Genomic DNA, 20,741 nt, shown 5'->3' with positions numbered 1-20,741 from the left:
ACAGTACCAAAAATTAGGACAGGTCAAGGTTAGAAATAGTTTTAGTTACTTAGCACCGTGGTCCTGGAATTCTCTCCTGAACATTTTAAAATGTAATGATCTTGTTTCGTTGGTGGAGTTTAAACACTTGAGTTTAAACACCTCGGATGGGGCCACAGTGTCTCCTGACCCCTCCTGTCTCAGCCTCCAGTATTTATGCTGCAGTAGTTTATGTGTCGGGGGGCTAGGGTCAGTTTGTTTATCTGGAGTACTTCTCCTGTCCTATTCGGTGTCCTGTGTAAATCTAAGTGTGCGCGTTCTCTAATTCTCTCCTTCTCTCCTTCTTTCTCTCTCTCGGAGGACCTGAGCCCTAGAACCATGCCCCAGGACTACCTGACATGATGACTCCTTGCTGTCCCCAGTCCACCTGGCCATGCTGCTGCTCCAGTTTCAACTGGCCTGGGCCCTAGGACCATGTCCCAGGACTACCTGACATGAGGACTCCTTGCTGTCCCCAGTCCACCTGGCCATGCTCCTGCTCCAGTTTCAACTGTTCTGCCTTACTATTATTCAACCATGCTGGTCATTTATGAACATTTGAACATCTTGGCCACGTTCTGTTATAATCTCCACCCGGCACAGCCAGAAGAGGACTGGCCACCCCACATATGCTCTCTCTAATTCTCTCTTTCTTTCTCTCTCTCGGAGGACCTGAGCCCTAGGACCGTGCCCCAGGACTACCTGACATGATGGCTCCTTGCTGTCCCCAGTCCACCTGACTGTGCTGCTGCTCCAGTTTCAACTGTTCTGCCTTATTATTATTTGACCATGCTGGTCATTTATGAACATTTGAACATCTTGGTCATTTTCTGTTATAATCTCTACCCGGCACAGCCAGAAGAGGACTGGCCACCCCACATAGCCCGGTTCCTCTCTAGGTTTCTTCCTAGGTTTTGGCCTTTCTAGGGAGTTTTTCCTAGCCACCGTGCTTTTACACCTGCATTGTTTGCTGTTTGGGGTTTTAGGCTGGGTTTCTGTACAGCACTTTGAGATATCAGCTGATGTACGAAGGGCTATATAAATAAATTTGATTTGATTTGATTTGATCGATGTATATATCATAGAAGATTGTATTTGTTTTTAGGCCAGCTGTTTTTAGTCAAGACTTTCATGTTTTTAAAGTATACTGTTTTTGTTGTACTGTATGTGTGTTTATAGTTTTGTTTAATGTGTTAGTAAATAGTTTTGCCTGAAACGTTGTTCCCTCTGCTGCTATTGGACTAGGTCTCTCTTGGAAAAGAGATGCTGAAACGTTGTTCCCCTGCTGCTATTGGACCAGGTCTCTCTTGGAAAAGAGATGCTGAAACGTTGTTCCCCCTGCTGCTATTGGACAAGGTCTCTCTTGGAAAAGAGATGCTGAAACGTTGTTCCCCCTGCTGCTATTGGACAAGGTCTCTCTTGGAAAAGAGATGCTGAAACGTTGTTCCCCCTGCTGCTATTGGACCAGGTCTCTCTTGGAAAAGAGATGCTGAAACGTTGTTCCCCCTGCTGCTATTGGACCAGGTCTCTCTTGGAAAAGAGATGCTGAAACGTTGTTCCCCCCTGCTGCTATTGGACCAGGTCTCTCTTGGAAAAGAGATGCTGAAACGTTGTTCCCCCTGCTGTTATTGGACCAGGTCTCTCTTGGAAAAGAGATGCTGAAACGTTGTTCCCCCTGCTGCTATTGGACCAGGTCTCTCTTGGAAAAGAGATGCTGAAACGTTGTTCCCCCTGCTGCTATTGGACCAGGTCTCTCTTGGAAAAGAGATGCTGAAACGTTGTTCCCCCTGCTGCTATTGGACCAGGTCTCTCTTGGTAAAGAGATGCTGAAACGTTGTTCCCCCTGCTGCTATTGGACCAGGTCTCTCTTGGTAAAGAGATGCTGAAACGTTGTTCCCCCTGCTGCTATTGGACCAGGTCTCTCTTGGAAAAGAGATGCTGAAACGTTGTTCCCCCTGCTGCTATTGGACCAGGTCTCTCTTGGAAAAGAGATGCTGAAACGTTGTTCCCCCTGCTGCTATTGGACCAGGTCTCTCTTGGTAAAGAGATGCTGAAACGTTGTTCCCCCTGCTGCTATTGGACCAGGTCTCTCTTGGTAAAGAGATGCTGAAACGTTGTTCCCCCTGCTGCTATTGGACCAGGTCTCTCTTGGAAAAGAGATGCTGAAACGTTGTTCCCCCTGCTGCTATTGGACCAGGTCTCTCTTGGAAAAGAGATGCTGAAACGTTGTTCCCCCTGCTGCTATTGGTCTCTCTTAGAAAAGAGATGCTGAAACGTTGTTCCCCCTGCTGCTATTGGACCAGGTCTCTCTTAGAAAAGAGATGCTGAAACGTTGTTCCCCCTGCTGCTATTGGACCAGGTCTGTCTTGGAAAAGAGATGCTGAAACGTTGTTCCCCCCTGCTGCTATTGGACCAGGTCTCTCTTGGAAAAGAGATGCTGAAACGTTGTTCCCCCTGCTGCTATTGGACCAGGTCTCTCTTGGTAAAGAGATGCTGAAACGTTGTTCCCCCTGCTGCTATTGGACCAGGTCTGTCTTGGAAAAGAGATGCTGAAACGTTGTTCCCCCTGCTGCTATTGGTCTCTCTTGGAAAAGAGATGCTGAAACGTTGTTCCCCCTGCTGCTATTGGCTTAGGTCTCTCTTGGAAAAGAGATGCTGAAACGTTGTTCCCCCTGCTGCTATTGGACCTGGTCTCTCTTGGAAAAGAGATGTTATCTCAATGAAAGAAACCTGTATAAATAAAAGTAAAATAAATCCTAATAAAGCCTAAGATCACATACCTTTTCCACTCCATGGAGAGTTGAGTTGTAGCAGGGTGTTGCGTCCCTTCCGCCAAGAGGTGTACTTATCAGAGATGTCCAGGACCAGTTTATTACTGGCCACCCATTCCAAAACAGATCAACTCTTTGTTAAGGGTTTCAGTGAGGGTCATCCATTTTCAGATTAGAGGTCTGATTTTTCTCCATGTAATGACTATATGGTAGCTATGTCATTTTGCAGACACTTATGCAAAGCGATGTACAGTCATCCTCATTCCAAATACTGTACAGTTCCATATATATATATATATATATAGACCCATGGACCATGGTTACTCTGAACATGCTGCTTCTGTTAGATTGATTGGCTAGTGGTATCTCTCATTGCACAGCCATAGAATAGAAGCATATCAATGAGTGGGCATCTGGCCTATGCATGGGGGGGGGGCAGATAGGGAGACAGATGGTTACCTGGTTACGGAATTCATCGATAGATGGACAGTTGGTGACGTTGTACCTCAGAGTCACGTTGTCAAACTCCTCTAGATCCATATCTGTAACACAGACAGACAGCATAAAGAGAGAGGAAGACAGACAGTATGAGAAAACATGTTTCTACAGAGTTCAGGTAGGCCTCCGCACATCATGAAAGAAAGTTTGAGGGGTTTTCAACAATGACAGGAATCCCATACTAGGGCATAACGAGGAAACACTTTCAGTTTTCCAGTCATATTCAGTAGTTTTATGTTTGTTTTGACCAAACGGAGCCAGCTGCATACCACCCTGCATACCACTGCTGGCTTGCTTCTGAAGCAGGTTTGGTCCTGGTCACTCCCTGGATGGGAGACCAGAATGGGAGACCAGAATGGGAGACCAGATGCTGCTGAAAGTGATGTTGGAAGGCCAGTAGGAAGCACTCTTTCCTCTGGTCTAAAAAAATATTCCAATGCCCTAAGGCAATGATTGGGGACACTGCCCTGTGTAGGGGGATGTTAAATGGGTGTTCTGACTCTCTAAGGTCATTAAAGATCCCATCCCATCCCATCATTAGAGTAGAGGTAAGAGTAGAGTAGGGGTGTTAACCCTGGTGTCCTGGTTAAATTCCCAATCTGGCCCTCAAACCATCACGGTCACCTAATAATCCCCAGTTTACATTTGGCTCATTAATCCCCCTCCTCTCCCCTGTAACTATTCCCGAGGTTGTTGCTGTAAATGAGAATGTGTTCTCAGTCAATTTAGCTGGTAAAATAACATAAATGTGATATTTAAAAGCTCTGGTGATTTTGAAGTAGATACACAAGACCAAAAGTATGTGGAAACCTGCTCATCAAATATCTCATTCCAAAATCATTAATATGGAGTTGGTCCCCACCTTTGCTGCTATAACAGCCCCCACTGTCCTGGGAAGGCTTTCCACTAGTTGTCGGAATGTTGCTGCAGGCTCTTGCTTCCATTCAGCGACATGAGCATTAGTGAGGTCGGGCACTGATAAGACCTGGTTCACAGACAGCATTCCAATTAATCCAAAAGGTGTTTGATGGGGTTGAGGTCAGGGCTCTGTGCAGACCAGTCAAGTTCTTCCACACTGATCTCGACAAACTATGTCTGTATGGACCTCGCTTCGTGCACAGGGGCATTGTCATGCTGAAACAGGAAAGGGCCTAATCCAAACTGTTGCCACAAAGTTGGAAGTGTTACAGGATTACTTTAAACTGTCCCCTCGCCCATACCCGGGCTCAAACCAGGGACCCTCTGCACACATCAACCATGAAGCATCGTTCCCCATCGCTCCACAAAAGCCGCGGCCCTTGCAGAGCAAGGGGAACTACTACTTCAAGGTCTCAGAGCAAGTGACCTCACCGATTGAAACTCTATTTAGCACGCACCCCCGCTAACTAAGCTAGCCGTTTCACATCCGTTACACTCACCCCCCTTTTGACCTCCTCCTTTTCCGCAGCAACCAGTGATCCGGGTCAACAGCATCAATGTAACAGTATAACTTTAGACCGTCCCATCGCCCATACCCGGGCGCGAACCAGGGACCATCTGCACACATCAACAACAGTCACCCACGAAGCATCGTTACCCATCGCTCCACAAAAGCCACGGCCCTTGCAGAGCAAGGGGAACTACTACTTCAAGGTCTCAGAGCAAGAGACGTCACCGATTTAAACGCTATTTAGCACGCATCCCAGCTAACTAAGCTAGCCGTTTCACATCCGTTACAGAAGCATAGAATTGTCTACAATGTAATTGTATGCTTTAGTGTTAATATTTCCCTTCACTGGAACTAAGGGGCCCAAACCATGAAAAACAGCCCCACCAAACTTTACAGTTGGCACTATGCATTGGGGCAGGTAGCGTTCTCCTGGCATCTGCAAAACCCAGATTTGTCCATCAGACTGCCAGATGGTGAAGCGTTATTCATCATACCATAGAATGTGTTTCCACAGCTCCAGAGTCCAATGGTGTAAGCTTTACACCACTCCAGACGACGCTTGGCATTGTGTCAGTTCCGAGGAGGAGAGAACAGCTATTGAGTCAGGTCTGTTCTGTTCTGACAGTAACATCTATTGCGTCAGTACTGTTCTGTTCTGACAGTAACATCTATTGAGTCAGGTCTGGTCTGTTCTGACAGTAACATCTATTGAGTCAGGTCTGTTCTGTCAGTAACATCTATTGAGTCAGGTCTGTTCTGTTCTGACAGTAACATCTATTGGGTCAGTACTGTTCTGTTCTGACAGTAACATCTATTGGGTCAGGTCTGTTCTGTTCTGACAGTAACATCTATTGAGTCAGTACTGTTCTGTTCTGACAGTAACATCTATTGGGTCAGGTCTGTTCTGTTCTGACAGTAACATCTATTGAGTCAGGTCTGTTCTGTCAGTAACATCTATTGAGTCAGTACTGTTCTGTTCTGACAGTAACATCTATTGAGTCAGGTCTGTTCTGTACTGACAGTAACATCTATTGAGTCAGGTCTGTTCTGACAGTAACATCTATTGGGTCAGGTCTGTTCTGACAGTAACATCTATTGGGTCAGGTCTGTTCTGTTCTGACAGTAACATCTATTGGGTCAGGTCTGTTCTGACAGTAACATCTATTGAGTCAGGTCTGTTCTGTTCTGACAGTAACATCTATTGAGTCTATTGGGGTCTGTTCTGTTCTGACAGTAACATCTATTGGGTCAGTCTGTTCTGTTCTGACAGTAACATCTATTGGGTCAGGTCTGTTCTGTTCTGACAGTAACATCTATTGGGTCAGTACTGTTCTGTTCTGACAGTAACATCTATTGAGTCAGTCTGTCTGTTCTGACAGTAACATCTATTGGGTCAGTACTGTTCTGTTCTGACAGTAACATCTATTGGGTCAGTCTGTTCTGTTCTGACAGTAACATCTATTGGGTCAGTACTGTTCTGTTCTGACAGTAACATCTATTGGGTCAGTACTGTTCTGTTCTGACAGTAACATCTATTGAGTCAGTCTGTTCTGTTCTGACAGTAACATCTATTGGGTCAGTCTGTTCTGTTCTGACAGTAACATCTATTGAGTCAGTACTGTTCTGTTCTGACAGTAACATCTATTGAGTCAGGTCTGTTCTGTTCTGACAGTAACATCTATTGAGTCAGGTCTGTTCTGTTCTGACAGTAACATCTATTGGGTGTTCTGGTAACATCTGTTCTGTTCTGACAGTAACATCTATTGAGTCAGTACTGTTCTGTTCTGACAGTCTATTGAGTCAGTCTGTTCTGACAGTAACATCTATTGTCAGGTCTGTTCTGTTCTGACAGTAACATCTATTGGGTTCTGTTCTGACAGTAACATCTATTGAGTCAGGTCTGTTCTGTTCTGACAGTAACATCTATTGGGTCAGGTCTGTTCTGTTCTGACAGTAACATCTATTGGGTCAGGTCTGTTCTGTTCTGACAGTAACATCTATTGAGTCAGTACTGTTCTGTTCTGAGTAACATCTATTGAGTCAGGTCTGTTCTGTTCTGACAGTAACATCTATTGAGTCAGGTCTGTTCTGTTCTGACAGTAACATCTATTGAGTCAGGTCTGTTCTGTTCTGACAGTAAACATCTATTGACAGTCAGGTAGGTCTGTTCTGTTCTGACAGTAACATCTATTGGGTCAGGTCTGTTCTGTTCTGACAGTAACATCTATTGAGTCAGGTCTGTTCTGTTCTGACAGTAACATCTATTGAGTCAGGTCTGTTCTGACAGTAACATCTATTGGGTCAGGTCTGTTCTGTTCTGACAGTAACATCTATTGGGTCAGTCTGTTCTGTTCTGACAGTTCTGTTCTGACAGTAACATCTATTGAGTCAGTACTGTTCTGTTCTGACAGTAACATCTATTGGGTCAGGTCTGTTCTGTTCTGACAGTAACATCTATTGGTCAGTCTGTCTGTTCTGACAGTAACATCTATTGAGTCAGTACTGTTCTGTCAGTACTGTTCTGTTCTGACAGTAACATCTATTGGTCAGGTCTGTTCAGTAACATCTATTGTTCTGTTCTGACAGTAACATCTATTGGGTCAGTACTGTTCTGTTCTGACAGTAACATCTATTGAGTGTACTGTTCTGTTCTGACAGTAACATCTATTGAGTCAGGTCTGTTCTGTTCTGACAGTAACATCTATTGAGTCAGTCTGTTCTGTTCTGACAGTAACATCTATTGGGTCAGTACTGTTCTGTTCTGACAGTAACATCTATTGGGTCAGGTCTGTTCTGTTCTGTTCTGACAGTAACATCTATTGGGTCAGGTCTGTTCTGTTCTGACAGTAACATCTATTGGGTCAGGTCTGTTCTGTTCTGTTCTGACAGTAACATCTATTGAGTCAGTACTGTTCTGTTCTGACAGTAACATCTATTGAGTCAGTCTGTTCTGTTCTGAGGTCTGTTCTGTTCTGACAGTAACATCTATTGAGTCAGTACTGTTCTGTTCTGACAGTAACATCTATGAGGTCAGTTCTGTTCTGTTCTGACAGTAACATCTATTGGGTCTGTTCTGTTCTGACAGTAACATCTATTGGGTCAGTAACATCTATTGTTCTGTTCTGACAGTAACATCTATTGAGTCAGTACTGGTTCTGACAGTAACATCTGTCAGTCTGTTCTGACAGTAACATCTATTGAGTCAGTACTGTTCTGTTCTGACAGTAACATCTATTGTCAGTCTGTTCTGTTCTGACAGTAACATCTATTGGGTCAGGTCTGTTCTGTTCTGTTCTGACAGTAACATCTATTGGTCAGGTCTGTTCTGTCAGTAACATCTATTGGGTCTGTTCTGTTCTGTTCTGACAGTAACATCTATTGGGTCAGGTCTGTTCTGTTCTGTTCTGACAGTAACATCTATTGTCTGGTTCTGTTCTGTCTATTGAGTCAGTCTGTTCTGTTCTGACAGTAACATCTATTGAGTCAGTACTGTTCTGTTCTGACAGTAACATCTATTGAGTCAGTACTGACAGTTCTGTCTGTTCTGACAGTAACATCTATTGAGTCAGTATGTTCTGTTCTGACAGTAACATCTATTGAGTCAGGTCTGTTCTGTTCTGACAGTAACATCTATTGAGTCAGGTCTGTTCTGTTCTGTTCTGACAGTAACATCTATTGAGTCAGTACTGTTCTGTTCTGACAGTAACATCTATTGAGTCAGTACTGTTCTGTTCTGACAGTAACATCTATTGAGTCAGTACTGTTCTGTTCTGTAACATCTATTGAGTCAGTAACAGTAACATCTATTGGGTCAGGTCTGTTCTGTTCTGTTCTGACAGTAACATCTATTGGGTCAGGTCTGTTCTGTTCTGACAGTAACATCTATTGGGTCTGTTCTGTTCTGTTCTGACAGTAACATCTATTGGGTCAGGTCTGTTCTGTTCTGTTCTGACAGTAACATCTATTGGGTCAGGTCTGTTCTGTTCTGACAGTAACATCTATTGAGTCAGTACTGTTCTGTTCTGACAGTAACATCTATTGTCAGGTCAGTTCTGTTCTGTTCTGACAGTAACATCTATTGAGTCAGTACTGTTCTGTTCTGACAGTAACATCTATTATTGGGTCAGTACTGTTCTGACAGTAACATCTATTGAGTCAGGTCTGTTCTGTTCTGACAGTAACATCTATTGAGTCAGGTCTGTTCTGTTCTGTTCTGACAGTAACATCTATTGGGTCAGGTCTGTTCTGTTCTGACAGTAACATCTATTGAGTCACTGTTCTGACAGTAACATCTGAGTTCTGTTCTGTTCTGACAGTAACATCTATTGAGTCAGTACTGTTCTGTTCTGACAGTAACATCTATTGAGTCAGTACTGTTCTGACAGTAACATCTATTGGGTCAGGTCTGTTCTGTTCTGTTCTGACAGTAACATCTATTGGGTCAGGTCTGTTCTGTTCTGACAGTAACATCTATTGGGTCAGTTCTGTTCTGTTCTGACAGTAACATCTATTGGGTCAGGTCTGTTCTGTTCTGTTCTGACAGTAACATCTATTGGGTCAGTCTGTTCTGTTCTGACAGTAACATCTATTGAGTCAGTACTGTTCTGTTCTGACAGTAACATCTATTGAGTCAGTCTGTTCTGTTCTGACAGTAAATCTATCTATTGAGTCAGTCAGGTCTGTTCTGTTCTGACAGTAACATCTATTGAGTCAGGTCTGTTCTGTTCTGACAGTAACATCTATTGGGTCAGGTCTGTTCTGTATTGTTCTGACAGTCTGTTCTGTTCTGACAGTAACATCTATTGGGTCAGTCTGTTCTGTTCTGACAGTAACATCTATTGAGTCAGTACTGTTCTGTTCTGACAGTAACATCTATTGGGTCAGGTCTGTTCTGTTCTGACAGTAACATCTATTGAGTCAGGTCTGTTCTGTTCTGACAGTAACATCTAACATCTGTTTGACAGTAACATCTATTGGGTCAGTCTGTTCTGTTCTGTAACAGTCTATTGAGTCAGTCTGTTCTGTTCTGACAGTAACATCTATTGGGTCAGGTCTGTTCTGTTCTGTTCTGACAGTAACATCTATTGAGTCAGTACTGTGACAGTAACATCTATTGAGTTCTGTTCTGACAGTAACATCTATTGAGTCAGGTCTGTTCTGTCTGTTCTGTTCTGACAGTAACATCTATTTCAGGTCTGTTCTGTTCTGTTCTGACAGTAACATCTATTGAGTCAGTACTGTTCTGTTCTGACAGTAACATCTATTGGGTCAGTACTGTTCTGTTCTGTTCTATTGGGTCAGGTTCTGACAGTAACATCTATTGAGTCAGTACTGTTCTGTTCTGACAGTAACATCTATTGAGTCAGTACGTTCTGTTCTGTTCTGACAGTAACATCTATTGGGTCAGGTCTGTTCTGTTCTGTTCTGACAGTAACATCTATTGGGTCAGTTCTGTTCTGTTCTGTTCTGACAGTAACATCTATTGTCAGGTCTGTTCTGTTCTGGTCTGTCTGTTCTGTTCTGACAGTAACATCTATTGGGTCAGGTCTGTTCTGTTCTGTTCTGACAGTAACATCTATTGAGTCAGTACTGTTCTGTTCTGACAGTAACATCTATTGGGTACTGTTCTGTTCTGGTCTGTTCTGTTCTGTTCTGACAGTAACATCTATTAACTGTTCTGTTCTGACAGTAACATCTATTGAGTCAGGTCTGTTCTGTTCTGACAGTAACATCTATTGAGTCAGGTCTGTTCTGTTCTGACAGTAACATCTTTTGGGTCAGGTCTGTTCTGTTCTGTTCTGACAGTAACATCTATTGAGTCAGTACTGTTCTGACAGTAACATCTATTGGGTCAGTACTGTTCTGTTCTGACAGTAACATCTATTGGGTAAGGTCTGTTCTGTTCTGACAGTAACATCTATTGAGTCAGTACTGTTCTGACAGTAACATCTATTGAGTCAGTACTGTTCTGTTCTGACAATAACATCTATTGAGTCAGTACTGTTCTGTTCTGACAGTAACATCTATTGAGTCAGTACTGTTCTGACAGTAACATCTATTGGGTCAGGTCTGTTCTGTTCTGTTCTGACAGTAACATCTATTGGGTCAGGTCTGTTCTGTTCTGACAGTAACATCTATTGGGTCTGTTCTGTTCTGTTCTGACAGTAACATCTATTGGGTCAGGTCTGTTCTGTTCTGTTCTGACAGTAACATCTATTGGGTCAGGTCTGTTCTGTTCTGTTCTGACAGTAACATCTATTGAGTCAGTACTGTTCTGTTCTGACAGTAACATCTATTGAGTCAGTACTGTTCTGTTCTGACAGTAACATCTATTGGGTCAGTACTGTTCTGACAGTAACATCTATTGAGTCAGGTCTGTTCTGTTCTGACAGTAACATCTATTGAGTCAGGTCTGTTCTGTTCTGTTCTGACAGTAACATCTATTGGGTCAGGTCTGTTCTGTTCTGACAGTAACATCTATTGAGTCAGTACTGTTCTGACAGTAACATCTATTGAGTCAGTACTGTTCTGTTCTGACAGTAACATCTATTGAGTCAGTACTGTTCTGTTCTGACAGTAACATCTATTGAGTCAGTACTGTTCTGACAGTAACATCTATTGGGTCAGGTCTGTTCTGTTCTGTTCTGACAGTAACATCTATTGGGTCAGGTCTGTTCTGTTCTGACAGTAACATCTATTGGGTCTGTTCTGTTCTGTTCTGACAGTAACATCTATTGGGTCAGGTCTGTTCTGTTCTGTTCTGACAGTAACATCTATTGGGTCAGGTCTGTTCTGTTCTGTTCTGACAGTAACATCTATTGAGTCAGTACTGTTCTGTTCTGACAGTAACATCTATTGAGTCAGTACTGTTCTGTTCTGACAGTAACATCTATTGGGTCAGTACTGTTCTGACAGTAACATCTATTGAGTCAGGTCTGTTCTGTTCTGACAGTAACATCTATTGAGTCAGGTCTGTTCTGTTCTGTTCTGACAGTAACATCTATTGGGTCAGGTCTGTTCTGTTCTGACAGTAACATCTATTGAGTCAGGGTCTGTTCTGTTCTGTTCTGACAGTAACATCTATTGTTCTGTTCTGTTCTGACAGTAACATCTATTGGGTCAGTACTGTTCTGTTCTGACAGTAACATCTATTGGGTCAGGTCTGTTCTGTTCTGACAGTAACATCTATTGGGTCAGGTCTGTTCTGTTCTGACAGTAACATCTATTGAGTCAGTCTGTTCTGTTCTGACAGTAACATCTATTGGGTCAGGTCTGTTCTGTTCTGACAGGTCAGGTCTGTTCTGTTCTGACAGTAACATCTATTGGGTCAGGTCTGTTCTGTTCTGACAGTAACATCTATTGAGTGTACTGTTCTGTTCTCAGTAACATCTATTGTCAGTCTGTTCTGTTCTGACAGTAACATCTATTGGGTCAGGTCTGTTCTGTTCTGACAGTAACATCTATTGAGTCAGTCTGTTCTGACAGTAACATCTATTGAGTCAGTACTGTTCTGTTCTGACAGTAACATCTATTGAGTCAGTACTGTTCTGTTCTGACAGTAACATCTATTGAGTCAGTACTGTTCTGTTCTGACAGTAACATCTATTGGGTCAGGTCTGTTCTGTTCTGTTCTGACAGTAACATCTATTGGGTCAGGTCTGTTCTGTTCTGACAGTAACATCTATTGTCAGGTCTGTTCTGTTCTGTTCTGACAGTAACATCTATTGGGTCAGGTCTGTTCTGTTCTGTTCTGACAGTAACATCTATTGGGTCAGGTCTGTTCTGTTCTGTTCTGACAGTAACATCTATTGAGTCAGTACTGTTCTGTTCTGACAGTAACATCTATTGAGTCAGTACTGTTCTGTTCTGACAGTAACATCTATTGGGTCAGTACTGTTCTGACAGTAACATCTATTGAGTCAGGTATGTTCTGTTCTGACAGTAACATCTATTGAGTCAGGTCTGTTCTGTTCTGTTCTGACAGTAACATCTATTGGGTCAGGTCTGTTCTGTTCTGACAGTAACATCTATTGAGTCAGTACTGTTCTGACAGTAACATCTATTGAGTCAGTACTGTTCTGTTCTGACAGTAACATCTATTGAGTCAGTCTGTTCTGTTCTGACAGTAACATCTATTGAGTCAGTACTGTTCTGACAGTAACATCTATTGGGTCAGGTCTGTTCTGTTCTGTTCTGACAGTAACATCTATTGGGTCAGGTCTGTTCTGTTCTGACAGTAACATCTATTGGGTCTGTTCTGTTCTGTTCTGACAGTAACATCTATTGGGTCAGGTCTGTTCTGTTCTGTTCTGACAGTAACATCTATTGGGTCAGGTCTGTTCTGTTCTGTTCTGACAGTAACATCTATTGAGTCAGTACTGTTCTGTTCTGACAGTAACATCTATTGAGTCAGTCTGTTCTGTTCTGACAGTAACATCTATGGGTGGGTCAGTACTGTTCTGACAGTAACATCTATTGAGTCAGGTCTGTTCTGTTCTGACAGTAACATCTATTGAGTCAGGTCTGTTCTGTTCTGTTCTGACAGTAACATCTATTGGGTCAGGTCTGTTCTGTTCTGACAGTAACATCTATTGAGTCAGTTCTGTTCTGTTCTGTTCTGACAGTAACATCTATTGGGTCAGGTCTGTTCTGTTCTGACAGTAACATCTATTGGGTCAGTACTGTTCTGTTCTGACAGTAACATCTATTGGGTCAGGTCTGTTCTGTTCTGACAGTAACATCTATTGAGTCAGGTCTGTTCTGTTCTGACAGTAACATCTATTGAGTCAGGTCTGTTCTGTTCTGACAGTAACATCTATTGGGTCAGTACTGTTCTGTTCTGACAGTAACATCTATTGGGTCAGGTCTGTTCTGTTCTGACAGTAACATCTATTGGGTCAGGTCTGTTCTGTTCTGACAGTAACATCTATTGAGTCAGTACTGTTCTGTTCTGACAGTAACATCTATTGAGTCAGTACTGTTCTGTTCTGACAGTAACATCTATTGGGTCAGGTCTGTTCTGTTCTGACAGTAACATCTATTGAGTCAGTACTGTTCTGACAGTAACATCTATTGAGTCAGTACTGTTCTGTTCTGATATTAACATCTATTGAGTCAGTACTGTTCTGACAGTAACATCTATTGGGTCAGGTCTGTTCTGTTCTGTTCTGACAGTAACATCTATTGGGTCAGGTCTGTTCTGTTCTGTTCTGACAGTAACATCTATTGGGTCAGTTCTGTTCTGTTCTGACAGTAACATCTATTGGGTCAGGGTCTGTTCTGTTCTGTTCTGACAGTAACATCTATTGGGTCAGGTCTGTTCTGTTCTGTTCTGACAGTAACATCTATTGAGTCAGGTCTGTTCTGTTCTGACAGTAACATCTATTGGGTCAGGTCTGTTGTTCTGTTCTGACAGTAACATCTATTGGGTCTGTCTGTTCTGTTCTGACAGTAACATCTATTGAGTCAGGTCTGTTCTGTTCTGACAGTAACATCTATTGAGTCAGGTCTGTTCTGTTCTGACAGTAACATCTATTGGGTCAGGTCTGTTCTGTTCTGACAGTAACATCTATTGGGTCAGGTCTGTTCTGTTCTGACAGTAACATCTATTGGGTCAGTCTGTTCTGTTCTGACAGTAACATCTATTGAGTCAGGTCTGTTCTGTTCTGACAGTAACATCTATTGAGTCAGTCTGTTCTGTTCTGACAGTAACATCTATTGAGTCAGGTCTGTTCTGTTCTGACAGTAACATCTATTGGGTCAGGTTCTGTTCTGTTCTGACAGTAACATCTATTGGTCTGTTCTGTTCTGACAGTAACATCTATTGGGTCAGTACTGTTCTGTTCTGACAGTAACATCTATTGGGTCAGTACTGTTCTGTCAGTAACATCTATTGGGTCAGGTCTGTTCTGACAGTAACATCTATTGGGTCAGTACTGTTCTGTTCTGACACTAACATCTATTGAGTCAGGTCTGTTCTGTTCTGACAGTAACATCTATTGAGTCAGTACTGTTCTGTTCTGACAGTAACATCTATTGGGTCAGTACTGTTCTGTTCTGACAGTAACATCTATTGGGTCAGGTCTGTTCTGTTCTGACAGTAACATCTATTGAGTCAGGTCTGTTCTGACAGTAACATCTATTGGGTCAGGTCTGTTCTGTTCTGACAGTAACATCTATTGGGTCAGGTCTGTTCTGTTCTGACAGTAACATCTATTGAGTCAGTCTGTTCTGTTCTGACAGTAACATCTATTGTCAGGTCTGTTCTGTTCTGACAGTAACATCTATTGTCAGTCTGTTCTGTTCTGACAGTAACATCTATTGAGTCAGGTCTGTTCTGTTCTGACAGTAACATCTATTGGGTCAGTTCTGTTCTGTTCTGACAGTAACATCTATTGTCAGTACTGTTCTGTTCTGACAGTAACATCTATTGAGTCAGGTCTGTTCTGTTCTGACAGTAACATCTATTGGGTCAGGTCTGTTCTGTTCTGACAGTAACATCTATTGGGTCAGTATCTGTTCTGTTCTGACAGTACCATCTATTGGGTCAGTACTGTTCTGTCAGTAACATCTATTGGGTCAGGTCTGTTCTGACAGTAACATCTATTGGGTCAGTACTGTTCTGTTCTGACACTAACATCTATTGAGTCAGGTCTGTTCTGTTCTGACAGTAACATCTATTGAGTCAGTACTGTTCTGTTCTGACAGTAACATCTATTGGGTCAGTACTGTTCTGTTCTGACAGTAACATCTATTGGGTCAGGTCTGTTCTGTTCTGACAGTAACATCTATTGAGTCAGTACTGTCTGTTCTGACAGTAACATCTATTGGGTCAGGTCTGTTCTGTTCTGACAGTAACATCTATTGGGTCAGGTCTGTTCTGTTCTGTCAGTAACATCTATTGAGTCAGGTCTGTTCTGACAGTAACATCTATTGGGTCAGGTCTGTTCTGTTCTGACAGTAACATCTATTGGGTCAGTACTGTTCTGTTCTGACAGTAACATCTATTGGGTCAGGTCTGTTCTGTTCTGACAGTTCTATTGAGTCAGGTTCTGTTCTGACAGTAACATCTATTGGGTCAGGTCTGTTCTGTTCTGACAGTAACATCTATTGGGTCAGGTCTGTTCTGACAGTAACATCTATTGGGTCAGTACTGTTCTGTTCTGACAGTAACATCTATTGAGTCAGGTCTGTTCTGTTCTGACAGTAACATCTATTGGGTCAGTACTGTTCTGTTCTGACAGTAACATCTATTGGTCAGGTCTGTTCTGTTCTGACAGTAACATCTATTGAGTCAGTACTGTTCTGTTCTGACAGTAACATCTATTGAGTCAGGTCTGTTCTGTTCTGACAGTAACATCTATTGGGTCAGTACTGTTCTGTTCTGACAGTAACATCTATTGGGTCAGGTCTGTTCTGTTCTGACAGTAACATCTATTGAGTCAGTACTGTTCTGTTCTGACAGTAACATCTATTGAGTCAGGTCTGTTCTGTTCTGACAGTAACATCTATTGGGTCAGTACTGTTCTGTTCTGACAGTAACATCTATTGGGTCAGGTCTGTTCTGTTCTGACAGTAACATCTATTGGGTCAGGTCTGTTCTGTTCTGACAGTAACATCTATTGAGTCAGTACTGTTCTGTTCTGACAGTAACATCTATTGAGTCAGTACTGTTCTGTTCTGACAGTAACATCTATTGGGTCAGTACTGTTCTGTTCTGACAGTAACATCTATTGGGTCAGTACTGTTCTGTTCTGACAGTAACATCTATTGGGTCAGGTCTGTTCTGTTCTGACAGTAACATCTATTGGGTCAGTCTGTTCTGTTCTGTAACATCTATTGAGTCAGTCTGTTCTGTTCTGACAGTAACATCTATTGGGTCAGGTCTGTTCTGTTCTGACAGTAACATCTATTGGGTCAGGTCTGTTCTGTTCTGACAGTAACATCTATTGAGTCAGTTCTGTTCTGTTCTGACAGTAACATCTATTGGGTCAGGTCTGTTCTGTTCTGTTCTGACAGTAACATCTATTGGGTCAGGTCTGTTCTGTTCTGACAGTAACATCTATTGAGTCAGGTTCTGTTCTGACAGTAACATCTATTGGGTCAGGTCTGTTCTGTTCTGACAGTAACATCTATTGGGTCAGTCTGTTCTGTTCTGACAGTAACATCTATTGGGTCAGGTCTGTTCTGTTCTGACAGTAACATCTATTGAGTCAGGTCTGTTCTGTTCTGACAGTAACATCTATTGGGTCAGGGTCTGTTCTGTTCTGACAGTAACATCTATTGAGTCAGGTCTGTTCTGACAGTAACATCTATTGAGTCAGTACTGTTCTGACAGTAACATCTATTGAGTCAGGTCTGTTCTGTTCTGACAGTAACATCTATTGAGTCAGGTCTGTTCTGTCAGTAACATCTACTGGGTCAGGTCTGTTCTGTTCTGACAGTAACATCTATTGGGTCAGTACTGTTCTGTTCTGACAGTAACATCTATTGAGTCAGGTCTGTTCTGTTCTGACAGTAACATCTATTGGGTCAGTACTGTTCTGTTCTGACAGTAACATCTATTGGGTCAGGTCTGTTCTGTTCTGACAGTAACATCTATTGAGTCAGTACTGTTCTGTTCTGACAGTAACATCTATTGAGTCAGGTCTGTTCTGTTCTGACAGTAACATCTATTGGGTCAGTACTGTTCTGTTCTGACAGTAACATCTATTGGGTCAGGTCTGTTCTGTTCTGACAGTAACATCTATTGGGTCAGGTCTGTTCTGTTCTGACAGTAACATCTATTGAGTCAGTACTGTTCTGTTCTGACAGTAACATCTATTGAGTCAGTACTGTTCTGTTCTGACAGTAACATCTATTGGGTCAGGTCTGTTCTGTTCTGACAGTAACATCTATTGAGTCAGTACTGTTCTGACATAACATCTATTGAGTCAGTACTGTTCTGTTCTGACAGTAACATCTATTTAGTCAGTACTGTTCTGTTCTGACAGTAACATCTATTGAGTCAGTACTGTTCTGACAGTAACATCTATTGGGTCAGGTCTGTTCTGTTCTGTTCTGACAGTAACATCTATTGGGTCAGGTCTGTTCTGTTCTGTTCTGACAGTAACATCTATTGGGTCAGGTCTGTTCTGTTCTGTTCTGACAGTAACATCTATTGGGTCTGTTCTGTTCTGTTCTGACAGTAACATCTATTGGGTCAGGTCTGTTCTGTTCTGTTCTGACAGTAACATCTATTGGGTCAGGTCTGTTCTGTTCTGTTCTGACAGTAACATCTATTGAGTCAGGTCTGTTCTGTCAGTAACATCTACTGGGTCAGGTCTGTTCTGTTCTGACAGTAACATCTATTGGGTCAGTCTGTTCTGTTCTGACAGTAACATCTATTGAGTCAGGTCTGTTCTGTTCTGACAGTAACATCTATTGGGTCAGTACTGTTCTGTTCTGACAGTAACATCTATTGGGTCAGGTCTGTTCTGTTCTGACAGTAACATCTATTGAGTCAGTACTGTTCTGTTCTGACAGTAACATCTATTGAGTCAGGTCTGTTCTGTTCTGACAGTAACATCTATTGGGTCAGGTCTGTTCTGTTCTGACAGTAACATCTATTGGGTCAGGTCTGTTCTGTTCTGACAGTAACATCTATTGGGTCAGGTCTGTTCTGTTCTGACAGTAACATCTATTGGAGTCAGTACTGTTCTGTTCTGACAGTAACATCTATTGAGTCAGTACTGTTCTGTTCTGACAGTAACATCTATTGGGTCAGGTCTGTTCTGTTCTGACAGTAACATCTATTGGGTCAGGTCTGTTCTGTTCTGACAGTAACATCTATTGAGTCAGGTCTGTTCTGACAGTAACATCTATTGAGTCAGTACTGTTCTGACAGTAACATCTATTGAGTCAGGTCTGTTCTGTTCTGACAGTAACATCTATTGAGTCAGTACTGTTCTGTTCTGACAGTAACATCTATTGGGTCAGGTCTGTTCTGTTCTGACAGTAACATCTATTGGGTCAGTACTGTTCTGTTCTGACAGTAACATCTATTGAGACAGGTCTGTTCTGTTCTGACAGCAACATCTATTGGGTCAGTACTGTTCTGTTCTGACAGTAACATCTATTGGGTCAGGTCTGTTCTGTTCTGACAGTAACATCTATTGAGTCAGTACTGTTCTGTTCTGACAGTAACATCTATTGAGTCAGGTCTGTTCTGTTCTGACAGTAACATCTATTGGGTCAGTACTGTTCTGTTCTGACAGTAACATCTATTGGGTCAGGTCTGTTCTGTTCTGACAGTAACATCTATTGGGTCAGGTCTGTTCTGTTCTGACAGTAACATCTATTGAGTCAGTACTGTTCTGTTCTGACAGTAACATCTATTGAGTCAGTACTGTTCTGTTCTGACAGTAACATCTATTGGGTCAGGTCTGTTCTGACAGTAACATCTATTGAGTCAGTACTGTTCTGACAATAACATCTATTGAGTCAGTACTGTTCTGTTCTGACAGTAACATCTATTTAGTCAGTACTGTTCTGTTCTGATATTAACATCTATTGAGTCAGTACTGTTCTGACAGTAACATCTATTGGGTCAGGTCTGTTCTGTTCTGTTCTGACAGTAACATCTATTGTCAGGTCTGTTCTGTTCTGTTCTGACAGTAACATCTATTGGGTCAGGTCTGTTCTGTTCTGTTCTGACAGTAACATCTATTGGGTCTGTTCTGTTCTGTTCTGACAGTAACATCTATTGGGTCAGGTCTGTTCTGTTCTGTTCTGACAGTAACATCTATTGGGTCAGGTCTGTTCTGTTCTGTTCTGACAGTAACATCTATTGAGTCAGGTCTGTTCTGTCAGTAACATCTACTGGGTCAGGTCTGTTCTGTTCTGACAGTAACATCTATTGGGTCAGTACTGTTCTGTTCTGACAGTAACATCTATTGAGTCAGGTCTGTTCTGTTCTGACAGTAACATCTATTGGGTCAGTACTGTTCTGTTCTGACAGTAACATCTATTGGGTCAGGTCTGTTCTGTTCTGACAGTAACATCTATTGAGTCTGTCTGTTCTGTTCTGACAGTAACATCTATTGAGTCAGGTCTGTTCTGTTCTGACAGTAACATCTATTGGGTCAGGTACTGTTCTGTTCTGACAGTAACATCTATTGGGTCAGGTCTGTTCTGTTCTGACAGTAACATCTATTGGGTCTGTTCTGTTCTGACAGTAACATCTATTGAGTCAGTACTGTTCTGTTCTGACAGTAACATCTATTGAGTCAGTACTGTTCTGTTCTGACAGTAACATCTATTGGGTCAGGTCTGTTCTGTTCTGACAGTAACATCTATTGAGTCAGTACTGTTCTGACAATAACATCTATTGAGTCAGTCTGTTCTGTTCTGACAGTAACATCTATTTAGTCAGTACTGTTCTGTTCTGATATTAACATCTATTGAGTCAGTCTGTTCTGTTCTGACAGTAACATCTATTGGGTCAGGTCTGTCTGTTCTGTTCTGACAGTAACATCTATTGGGTCAGGTCTGTTCTGTTCTGTTCTGACAGTCTGTTCTGTTCTGTTCTGACAGTAACATCTATTGGGTCAGTTCTGTTCTGTTCTGACAGTAACATCTATTGAGTCTGTTCTGTTCTGACAGTAACATCTATTGAGTCAGGTCTGTTCTGTTCTGACAGTAACATCTATTGGGTCAGGTCTGTTCTGTTCTGTTCTGACAGTAACATCTATTGGGTCAGGTCTGTTCTGTTCTGACAGTAACATCTATTGAGTCAGGTCTGTTCTGTTCTGACAGTAACATCAGTCAGGTCTGTTCTGTTCTGACAGTAACATCTATTGAGTCAGGTCTGTTCTGTTCTGACAGTAACATCTATTGAGTCAGGTCTGTTCTGTTCTGACAGTAACATCTATTGGGTCAGTACTGTTCTGTTCTGACAGTAACATCTATTGTGTCAGGTCTGTTCTGTTCTGACAGTAACATCTATTGTCAGTCTGTTCTGTTCTGACAGTAACATCTATTGAGTC

General features: G+C 42.2%; 1 protein-coding gene across 1 annotated transcript in view; it reads right to left on the bottom strand.

The window, feature by feature from the left end:
• LOC124011298 (cysteinyl leukotriene receptor 1-like) overlaps nucleotides 1-20,741 on the bottom strand; it is a 73,583-nt gene that overhangs the window by 15,023 nt on the left and 37,819 nt on the right. The window contains exon 2 of the mRNA XM_046324525.1: nucleotides 3,249-3,331. Within this exon, the coding sequence (XP_046180481.1) occupies nucleotides 3,249-3,329 (81 nt within the window). The 5' untranslated portion in view covers nucleotides 3,330-3,331. The remainder of the gene's footprint in view (nucleotides 1-3,248; nucleotides 3,332-20,741) is intronic.

This window comes from Oncorhynchus gorbuscha, linkage group LG23 (assembly GCF_021184085.1).
Source record: "Oncorhynchus gorbuscha isolate QuinsamMale2020 ecotype Even-year linkage group LG23, OgorEven_v1.0, whole genome shotgun sequence".
In the NCBI taxonomy this organism is placed as follows: Eukaryota; Metazoa; Chordata; class Actinopteri; order Salmoniformes; family Salmonidae; genus Oncorhynchus; species Oncorhynchus gorbuscha.
The sequence above is the reverse complement of the archived record's forward strand: the minus strand, read 5'-3'. Positions and strand labels throughout refer to the sequence as shown.